Consider the following 11,303-nt stretch of genomic DNA (forward strand, 5'->3'; position numbering starts at 1 on the left):
AACTGTTTCTTTTTTAGCAGCTCACCTGTTTCAAACTACTTACATTTTGTAGCGAAAACAATTTAAAAATGTGCGTGACAGTGTTTGACCCTGACTTCATCTCCCTGTAGCGTTGCAGTGAAAAAGGTAAGTGCAGGAAAATATATAATTATCATTTTACCATCATCTTTGAGGCTGGGAGCTGCTGCATCACCTTCTGTCCTGCTTGGTGCTGCCACTGGAGCCCTGCCTGCCCAGCACTGCCCAGCAGCAGCTGTGCTTTGCCCTGTCAATTAAAATACTTCTCATTTTTGACACAATTCTTTAAGTTAATCTTTCCACTGAGGTTCGTCATCAGAGTGGAATTTACATTTGTTTTGTGTATTTTTAGCCAGTGACCAGTTTTCCACAGTGGCCTTGAAAACTATTTAGCCTGTATCGCTGGCATTTGGCTTTGCGCAGGCGCAGCGTTTTGCAGCTGCAGGCTGGGGGGCGGTTTTGCACGGTTTGTAGGGTTTCCGAACGCCCGAGGTGCACAGCAAGCACAAGTGGTGTGTTCCTGTGCAGCCACAACCTCTGTGCTCGTTTCAAACCTGCAAAGTGTTGGTTGTGAGTATGCAGAGGGTGGTCGCTGCCCCCCCCCAAAAGAGGTGAGGAGTCACCTGTGCAGCTGGTGGGGAGCGCAGGGAGGCGTCTGAAGCACCACAACTTCCCCTTTTCGTCCCCAATCTGACATGCTGACCGCCCCACCACATAGCCGATGGTTTTTTTTTCCTTCGTCGTATGAGAATAGACTGTTTTTATGGGGCTTTGCTTTGCTGGAAGCTGTTCCCCATCCGCATCTGTGGACGCTGACTTGATGGTTAACCTCAGGGCTCTGCAGTTCTTGTGTCTGTGACTAATGTTTCACACCCAGTGATGGATGGTAGGCTTTGATCTGGCACATCTCAAGGAGTTCTCCTTTCGTGGTCACACACTCAAAGAAATCCAGCGTTTTCCAACAGGTACTTGCACTGGGGCGTGTGGGCAAATATTCTGTTTGGTGCCAGGGACAGCAATGCCCAACCTTGTAAACGCAGGGGCTAAATTAAGGTGTTTAGGGGGGTTGTTTTCCCCCTTCCAAACATCCCACAGGTATCAAGCAGTTCACGTGAACCTCCAGGCAGGTTTGCAGTCACAACTGTATCCTTGAGTATCTGTCAAAAAGCCTTTCCTGAATGCTTCTATCAGGCTCCAAAAAGTAATATCCTGTTAGTTTTGGAAATTTTTTGGACTCCTTGAGTTTAAAAGACATTATTAAAAAACCCGAAGATTTTTAAAGGGGTCGTTAAAGCTCAGCGGATACTACTTTGGAGGGGGAATACAGACTATTCATCCAGAGTGTATCAAAACTTGGGCTCCTAATTTTCCCTTCGGAAATCTCAGTTTAAGGTTGTTTGCTTTGTTCTGCTGTTGACTTGCACTGACTCTGAGGTCAAGTCACCCATCCTTGCTAGACCTGGGCAGTTCGGGGCAGGCGGTGAGGAGCTTGGCACACCCCGGCTTCTCCTCCAGACAATAGTTATTTATCAGCTTGGCTCAACTCTTACTTATTGAAAATTAAAATGCTCCTTCTTATGAAACTCTCAGCCCTCTGGCGTTGTTCTTCTTGGCTTTGTTTTATGAGTGGCTGATACATGAAAGCAGAGAAAAGGCTCCAGCCCAAAACCTGAGCCGACCCTCTCAGATCTACACCCTGCACATCAACAGCCGCAAAGTGGTTAAGAGACTTGATGCAAAGCTGATAAAATGCCAAAAATTCCTCATTCTCTCTCTTGGGGAGCAGGGAGGGTTGTCTGGAAAATGTCAACAATAAAAATTGCATTTAAGTGGTATATAATGCAGCCAGCTACTGTGGGCAGAGTTACGTGCAGCCAGACGAAGGGGTTTAAAGAGCACCAGCTCCATGTGCTGCCTCCCGTCCCAGCTGGAGCTCCTCAGCACGGACAGGCATGAAATAGGGTTCCCGGGCACAAAAGCCAATCATGAAGCCAATATCTTCCGTTTCTTAGTAATTCTCATTTAAAATTGGCTAAATACACAATTGGTGTAAACTGCTGCTGCTGTGCTGCATTGCGTGCGTCCATCTGTCCATCCATCCACCTACCTACCACCAGGTTGATGTCACCACCCGTTGCGGTCTTGGCCCTTTGCCTGTGTCTCCACTGGGGATGGACGTGCCCTTGGCAGCCTTCAGGCACCCCGGGGTGTCAGCCTGGCTGGAGAGTCCCTCACCTCTGGGACCAGGGGCTGGGGGGGAGCAGGCTCAGCCAGTCTGGGAGAGGGAAGAAGAGATCAGGAAGGGTTGTGCCAAGGGAACAGGGCGAAAGCAGTGCTGCTGCTTTGCCAAGTAACAGGAATAGAGGCTTTTCTTAGAACCATCCCAACTCTTAAAGAAATGCTATTTCTTAACCCCCTTTTCTTCTGCAGCATGTGGGTGCTGCCCCCCTTTGTGGGGATCTGTGCTGGGGCAGCTGAGCGGGGGCTGCAGCTGGGGGGGCTGCGAGGGGTGCCCGGACTCCGGCACCCGCCCCGAGCTGCTCCACAAACAGCAGGGGAAAAAAATCTGCTCTTTTGTAGTTTTACCAGCAGATAAAAGAAAAATAGCTTGCTTTATTTTTTTTTTCCTCCTCCTGTGGTTTCTGTGATGGTTTTTTTTTTGCCTCTGCTAAACTGTGTATTTTTCAGCTCAGTAAAGTATTTATTAGGAATCTTTACGGACCAGTCTGCTGGTGAATTATATATATTGTACAGCTTCAGCATGAGCTGGGAAAAAAAAAAATTATGACTTTTTTTCCACCCAGACTGGCTCTATCCAATAGCAATAAGAAAATGAGGGTTTACCAGGAAAGCTTTAAGTTCAGTTCTGCTTGCCAGAGCAGCAGATACCTTTTCTGTCTTGGTTCATGTGCATTTATATAATGTAATTTTCCCCTCTAATTTGAAAGCTAAGCTAAAGCTAAGCACTGGTGGGCTTTTGTGTCCTGCTAGTAAAATCTGTCAAATAGCTATGGCTCGGGTTTTTTGTTGTTTTGTTTGGGTTTTTTTAATTGGTTTTCTTACTTTAACATCAATTGTTTTTCAGATCATTCTGAATTCAATGCATAAATACCAACCACGACTGCATATTGTGAAGGCAGATGAGAACAACGCTTTCGGGTCGAAGAACACAGCCTTCTGCACCCATGTTTTTCCGGAGACGTCCTTTATATCAGTGACCTCCTACCAGAATCACAAGGTAGGCTGCTTTTCCGCCTAAAAGTGCTTAATTTCTGTTCACGGGCTTCTGCAACTCGCAGCCCTCTGCCGCCGGCGGCTGCTAAATGATCTTCCACATTGCACAGCGATGTTGCTGCAGTGCTGTGTGTCGATGAGCAGCAGCTGTTTGCTCTGAGGGGTGTTGTGCAGCAGAAAAATCCTGCTTTAAAAGGCAAGTTTCCACCCCAGCCTTACGCTGGTGATGAGCCAGGGGATGCAGCTGAGGGGCAGCGTGGGCATCGCTGGGTAACAATATCTTGGCAAACCCCGTGAGTCCAGACCCTAATGAATCGGCGTGCTCATAAACGCTGAGATGTCATTCAAAGCAGCAAGCAAATCTAATAATGACTAGTAAAGCTTGCTCATAAATCTACAGTGAAAAGTAATTATAGTATGTGTATTTAGTGAGACATACGAGGAATGTAGCCATAAAAACACAGCTAAGAGCCTGCTCTGTGGCTAGCACATGAAGGCAGGAGGGGGGTTGGGTTTGTTTTGGGGGGGAATATGAAGTACAAAGGGCTTGGTTCTGCACCGCGGGGGTGTTGCAGATACCCACGTTCTGCAGGGTTGGCTGCTCTCCTGTTTTTGAGCGTGTTGGTCGTGGCAGTGGGTAGTGTTCCTTCTGAGGATTTGCCAACCCAGGTGAAGAGCAGGATGGACAGCGGTGTGACAGTGAATTGTCACCTCCCTGTGACAGCGGGTGCGCTGTCAGCCGGGCCGGGAGTGGGCAGGGTGCCGGGCAGGGTGGCAGCATGCTGCTCCCAGTGCCTGCCTGGGCATGGGCTCCTGCTGCCCTGCACGGCTCCTGGCCGCGTGCTCTGCCTGCAGGGCTGTACCAGCTGGGGGTTTTAAAGTGCAGCAGGATTCATAAATAAAGGGGCAGAGTGAAGCAGCACCGCTGGAGCCCTCCTGTCACCCGAAACGCGGAATCTGCCATGTGTGAATGTATCAGCTCCTTTTCTACACAGCTATAGGAAAATACTGCAGGAACAGGAACACATGTGAAATTCTTCCTGCCCAATAATCTGACCAGACCTTTTCCTCCCAAGCAGGGTGACTATACACCCTTTGATGCTGGAAGCATAGAGCCCTTGCAAGATTTTGCAATTAGTGAGCCAGTTAAAAGGCTCAGAGCAGGAGCATGGATGTGTGTGTTATGGTAAGACGGGGAAAAGAACCCAGACGTCCCTACTTGGACAGTGAAGTGAATCCTGTTTGAAAAGTTGTAGCTGTTGGTGTAAAATGACCAGTTGCCCAAACATGGTTAACCAAAAAGGCTCTAAAGAGCTTATTTAATACCTACTTAAAATGTCTTGTATGTCAATAGTGCCTTTCATCCCTAAGGTTCTCAAAGTGCTTCCTAAAGTTAATATTTCCACTGTCATTGCTGTACAACTGCTGCTGGGGGGAGGCTGGGAGCTGGGTGGCAGCGCAGGGTGGATGTGACAGATTTAAGGAAAATGCCCCAGACGAGCCCTAATCCTTCTGCGAAGATCCTGCGAGGAGATGGTCTTGCTTATCCTCCTAGGCATGAGCAACTGAAAACCTGCTCTGGGTATCTTTTAGAAGAAACAAACTACCAAACCATTTTTAGCTCAGAAATACCCAGTTAGCAAGAAGTATCCTTGTGAATAATCGTCTTTTTAAACAAAAAAATGAGAGTCTTGGTCATGGAGCTGCTTGTGGGCCCCCAGAGATAGAAAACTGATGATGGGGGCTACCGTGAGCACAATCAGTGAGGAAGGTGCAGGTGTTTACCCCAAACTCCCTCCCAAGTTGGATGAAGCCAGGCGAAGGTGACAACGAGGGACTGAAGCCTTGATTCTGCTTGGGTTAGAGGAAAACCACAGTCACTAAAATAAAAAAATTAAATTAAGATGTACAAACCTGCTGTCAGGCTGTGGGTTAGGAAGGGCCCTGTGTTTCTTGTGGTTCATCAGCTGATGGGCAGCAGCCACTGTGGGCTGTGGGAGCAGAGAGGAAAAGCTCTGGCCCTCAGGGCTGCTTAAATTTGGATGTCACCACCTTCCTTCTCCATCACAGATACTGGTGAGCTGTTTTCTCAGGAGTTTTTTGGTAAGGGGTATTTTTCAACTTCGTTAAAAGTGTAGTTGTTAGTTATAGCAACACTGGTGCCGAATGGTGCGAACGCAGACCTTGCTTGTCATCCTGGCCGCTGGAATGGGACGCAGGCTGGTGCCAGCCTGGCAGCGGGAGCAGGGCTGCGCTGCCTCGGGCAGAGCGGGGACCCGAGGGCAGCGGGTCCGCAGGGAGGTATGTGTCCTCACCCCCACTGCTGTCCTGCCATGCTGTCACCTCACCTGCCCCTGGGAAAGGGCTTTTCACTGACAATTGGATGCCCAGGGAGATGGTCCCACCCGCTGGCATCCCTTAGTGGGGAGGGACAGCCATGAGAGCTGGTTCTGGCCTGTTCTGGCCATAACACGTGTTAGACCTGTCTCTGACCTCCCTGTCAAAGCGCCCGGGCGTGTGGCCCTGCAGACACAAGTCCATCTCTTTGGGAGACAGACAAGGGATACTTGCAGGAGCTCCTGTGTCCCTACCAATGTTCTGGTGCTGTTCTGGCATTTTCCAGCTCCTGAAACCCTCTCCGGTGATCTCGTTTGCTGGCTGTTTGCCTTAAAAAATCCTTTGTTAAAAGAGGTGGTTCTTATTTCTCACTGAACAGCCAAGCACCTCTTCCCACATTCCTGGCCACAGTCTGGCTTTGGTTTGTACCTGCCTTGCAGAGGGAAGGGACCAGGGGGCAGGACTGGTGAGGGAGAGCGGTATTTGCTGTAAGCTGTGAGACAGACTAACGACTATTTTAAAATGAAATTTCACATGTGATTGTTTTAATAGAATTTTCATGAATTGGCAGGTCTTTCACGGTTCCCTTACAAAAGGTGAGCTCCAGCAAAATTAAGTCTAGTTAAGTGAATTCTAAGGCATTTTGACCCTTTTAATGCACCGTAACTCTGGGGAGAAAGGCATCTCTTGCCAAAACACAGCAGCTTTCTCTTGCCCAGAGATAAAGCGCTATTTGAGTTACGGTTCTTTTCACAGAGGAAAAATGACTGAATGACAGACAGAAAGATATAGAAAATTGTTGTGGGAATGCGGGAGAGCCACTCCATAAGGAACAGGGCTCTCTAACACAGAAAGAGGAAACCTTTTAAATCCGACAGATACAGTCTCGCTAACAAGAGCCCAGAATGAGAACACAGGAGCCAGAATAAGACCCAGACTGAACGAAAATCTCATTCCTGTCCTCATTTATAATTGATGATTTTGTCCCCTTTAAAAGCTGCTTCCACAAGCTCTAGCGCTGAGCTTCCCAGCTCAGTCTCAGCGCAGAATGCAGAGACACTGTCTTTAAATGCCTGAAACCAGTGGTCTCTGCCTTTCATGGGGTGTCACATAGGACGGGGCACCACGAGTCCTACAGCCACAGACCTGCGGCTGCACCTTTTGGGCTGAGCCGCTGTCACACGCTTGATGCTCGGTGTCCTACTTTTAAAGATCACCCAGCTGAAAATCGAAAACAACCCCTTCGCCAAGGGATTCCGGGGGAGCGACGACAGCGACCTGCGCGTGGCACGGCTGCAGAGGTAGGAGGGACGGTGTTGGGGAGGGGAGGTGTGGCAGCAGGGGCGCGCTCCCACCCGCATTGTTGGGGCTGGGGAGCTGCTGAAGTGGGCATGCTCATGCACACGTGTGCGCTGACCCCAGGCAGCGCCTACAGGCAGGCGGTGGGTGACACGCGGCCAGAAGCACAGGCGTGTCCTGGGCAGAGATGCAGAAACAGGCTTTCATCCTTGGGCTGCTGCTGATGTGCTGCACCTTGTCGGGAAAGGGGTTAAAATACCTTGGGGGGCATCACGTTTCTTGTGCTTGAGGGCATTGGGGCTCTTCATGCCATTTAGGAGCTGCAAAGCTCTTCCTGTAGTTCAGTGACTGCTCAGTGTGTTGCTGTAATGCTTGCCCACACCCAGCAGCATGTGATGAGCATGAGTTCATCACGTTTGGCAAAGGGTGGTGAAGTCATCGGATGGAGATGCTCTAGAGAAGCCAAACTAATATTTCATCTTTCTGTTAATGCTGATCGCTAACTGGTAATATTTTTCTCACCTCTTTTAGCAAAGAATATCCAGTAATTTCCAAAAGCATCATGAGGCAGAGGTTGGTGTCCAGTCACGGCCAGCTTTCAACAAAGCCAGATGTTAACCCACTTCATGGGAATCACCAGACCCTTCAACATTATCAGTATGAGAACGGTGCTCACATGCAATTTGCGGCTTCAGATACTCAAGATCTGCCACTCAACACCTTCACAGCGCAGAGGGATTCAGGGCTCTTCTATCATTGCCTAAAAAGAAGAGGTAACTCGCGTTTACAGCTAGAAAAATATGACGGCAAATAAACCTAAGAGTGCGGCACTGGAAGCTCACTGCTAATTCCAATTCATTTTGCATCAGTCTCTTAGCTGTTGCTTTTCAAGGATACTGATATGATCAAAGGGTTTTGGAGGGTCAGGGTCCAAGAGCTGGGTTTTGGGGCAGTTATTAGTGCTTTTGTCCCATAAAAGGCAAATTGAGACCCGGAGTTAGAGCCGAAAAAAATAATCAGAATGCATCACTTAGACGGCATGAAGCTATGCTAGAAAATTATCCATTGTTAGGATCAGCTAAATTAATAATTGTTTGGAGGAGGCCTGATCTGTCCTGAGATGCTCTGACACTGCCATTAGCATTAATGAAGTTATACGCATCCAGCACTTTTCCAGGATGAAGCCATTAAGCAATTCTCTCGATGCCTGCAGATTATGGGGCTGTGGTAGCTGGGTGTAAGCATCCCTTCCCTCTTCTCCACTAGTCCTCAAGTCTAAGTGAGCTGTAACTACATTCTTTTCCTTTTAGTCCTGCATCAGATGAGATCATGACATGTTTTAAGTTAAACGGAAAAATTTTGCACAGAAAAAAAATATCCTTCTATTTGCATGTCTCATTGACCACTAATTTATTTAAGCTGTGAGAGTCCTCTGATCATGGTCTAATGAAGAATCTAACAGCACCAGTAATGAGGACCTGCAAGCCAAATGTGTAATTTTAGCAGATGTTTAATCTGCAGATGAATTCACTAATTTATCTGGAGACTATTCCTTGCAAGTAGCAGAAAGCTGGGGGTAAACACGGCCGCAGTGGTGATGGGTAGGAGAGGGGCTGCAGCTCCTCTGCGTAAAGCTGAGGGGGAGGGCTGATGGCTGGGAAGGGGCGCCTTTATCTGGAAATATTTCTGCAGCTTTCAGTGTGAATATCTGGGAAATGTATAGTCATTTTTGTAACGACAGGAAGGCAGGCGGCGATAAGACCCTTTAAGGGACTTCTTGAATTTGTCAGGAGTAACACTGCGGGAGCGTCAGGGCCCCCGTTATCTGGATGAAGGTGCAGTAATCTCCGATGTGAGGCTGGTAGCCCGAGTCACTCACTTAACCTGACAAATGTCACCAGAACGCTTTGAGGCTGAGGGGATTAGCCTGACATTTGCAACATGATGTCTTTTTGATGTTGTACATTGTCTTTCCGAGCTAAAATGGTTTAACTGGATTAATCTGAAAAAGAGCACCAGTTGTCGTGCGACAGTCACGGATCGCATGCTGGGCTTTGGCGGGGACTCCGTAATGCCCCGGGCTCTTAGCAGGCGGCTGTGACAGGCTCTGGGAGCCCCTGACAATGCCCTTTTCTTGTTTGCAGAAAGTGCTCGGCACCTGGACCTGCCCTGCAAGCGCTCCTACCTGGAAGCCTCCTCTTCCGTAGGGGACGATCACTATTTCCGTTCCCCGCCGCCCTACGACCAGCAGATGCTGAGCCCGTCCTACTGCAGCGAGGTGGCACCGAGGGACGCCTGCATGTACTCTGGGTCGGGGGCTGAAATTGCTGGTGTCTCGACGGTCGATGACTTGCCACCCCCCGCCTCCCCCCTTGAGCTGCAATATGTGGACTTCTGTCGCACCTTACACCAGCTACAGCGTTCAGACAATGGAAACTGTCCCTTACCAGCCTTTCCCTGCTCATTTCACTGCCGCCACCATGATGCCACGGCTCCCGTCCATCACGGGTCAAGGCTCACAGCCACCAGGTAACAGCCACTTCAGTGTCTACAACCAGCTGTCCCAGTCTCAGGTTCGGGAGCGCGTTCCTTCTTCGTCTTTCCCGAGGGAAAGGGTGCACCCGTCTGTGTGTGAGAGAAAACCCCCCTCTCCGCACCTAAACGCGGCGAACGAGTTCCTGTACTCACAAAGCTTCTCCTTGTCGAGGGAGTCGTCGCTGCAGTATCATTCAGGGATGGGGACTGTGGAGAACTGGACTGATGGGTGACTCTGACGGCCAAGCGATGCCACAGCCAACGTTACTGCTCCGGGACTGTGTTCGATCAGTGTTGATACCTGTGGGTAACTTGCACTTCGGTGAGACAAATGTGCATTTCCAGAGGGATTTGTGTGGGTGAAGAGCTTGTATCTTCAGGCACACAGAGCATTCCATCTCCTGTCTCAGCGGGCTGGATTCATCAGTCTCTGACTGACTCCTGAGTAAATTAATTCTCACATGGTCATTACTGATCCAGTAGAAACCATCTTCTTGACTAATGAGTGAAGTAGCTAGTCATTTTCTTTTGCTTATAACATTAAACATCCATGAGCAAATTTTGGCTATTGGAAAAATACGAGCTTCGCTTTTATGGTACTCGGTCCATGAAGTCACAGTATCCCACCACTCCAAGGAAAAAGTGATCTGGTCAGTTGCATAGTTCAAGGACTGCTGTGGCAGCGCTGCTTTAGCTCTTTTTGCCTGTAGAAATTACTTCTTCCCCTGGAAGTGACGGAGCCGTAGGAGCGCAGGGGCCAGCAGGGAGGCTCGGCGGGGGGTCAGGGAGCTGCGGTGCCGCTCCGGTATCTCCCCGGCACAGCGCAGGGTTCGTGCCATGGCGCGGAGAAGAGAAGGCACCGATGCACAAATGTCTCTTCTTCCCCCCACAGCACCATCGTTCGTGGCTGTGGGAAACGAAGAAGTGAAGTGTTACGCCCGAGGCCAAACAGCAAATTAATTGCAGCGTTAGGAACAGACCCAGTGTCTTCAGACTCCCATCCGTTGATTGAATCACACTTGCTTATTGCAATATATTTATGAAGTTTAAGCTTAAAAGTCGCTAATACTTTCCAGAAATGATTTTTGTATTTGCTGGTCCTTGATTTCTTTCGTATTCAGCTGAAACGTGCCTTTTGTGCTATGTTTTTTTCTTTCGCAGCTAACTCGGAAAGTTGTTTTCAGCATAAAGGAGGCATAGAGGAGTATTTTCTTAATTGTGGGGTGGGGTGGGAAGAGGTCCCATTACCTGTCAGGCTTTACAGTGTACAAATATTTGTAGAACAGGTAAAAATCTGTAACCAGTGTATACATTGCTACTATTGTTTACTGTGGAAGTATCTTGAACTGACTCCTTCAGCACCGGCTTTGCCTACCGGGGTGTCCCTGTGAGGTGCGGGGGGCTCACTCAGCCGACAGCCCAGGTGAGAAGCAGCCTCGCCTGGGAAAGCAAACTGCGCTCTTTTTGGAACAAAACTCCCATTGCCTTCATCCTGAGCTGGGCTGTGTCCTCCTCCGGGCTGCAGTGTGTCCATCCCACTGAGCTCCCAAGTGACACTGCCCCAAGGGATGCCACGCAGAGGTGATGCTGGGAGCCTGGTTCTGCTACAGAGCACGGTATGGAAGGTTAGTCATGCACAGCAGGGGTTTTTTTTCCCCCTCCCTGCTTCCCAAACAGGCAAAGGCAAAAAGCTGAAATACCAATTTGGAAGTTGAGAGGTGCTTCTGCGTTTTGGTGAATCCATCCCAAGGAAGAGGTGCTGATGGATGAGGGCAGCTGCTTGCAGTGAGACAAAGCGGAGGTCACGTTCCAACAGGACAATCTCATACCCCCCTTCAGCAGACTACGTGTGTGACTGGTGTGGATTTTGTCATCAGGTT

General features: G+C 49.2%; 1 protein-coding gene across 1 annotated transcript in view; it reads left to right on the forward strand.

The window, feature by feature from the left end:
* Positions 1-10,053, forward strand: part of TBX4 (T-box transcription factor 4) — a 34,349-nt gene extending 24,296 nt beyond the window's left edge. The window contains 5 exon segments of the mRNA XM_056326858.1: positions 3,104-3,256; positions 6,802-6,890; positions 7,420-7,661; positions 9,033-9,244; positions 9,246-10,053. Of these exon segments, the coding sequence (XP_056182833.1) occupies positions 3,104-3,256; positions 6,802-6,890; positions 7,420-7,661; positions 9,033-9,244; positions 9,246-9,656 (1,107 nt within the window). The 3' untranslated portion in view covers positions 9,657-10,053.
* Positions 10,054-11,303: the final 1,250 nt, after the last annotated feature.

This window comes from Falco biarmicus, chromosome 1, assembly GCF_023638135.1.
Source record: "Falco biarmicus isolate bFalBia1 chromosome 1, bFalBia1.pri, whole genome shotgun sequence".
In the NCBI taxonomy this organism is placed as follows: domain Eukaryota; kingdom Metazoa; phylum Chordata; class Aves; order Falconiformes; family Falconidae; genus Falco; species Falco biarmicus.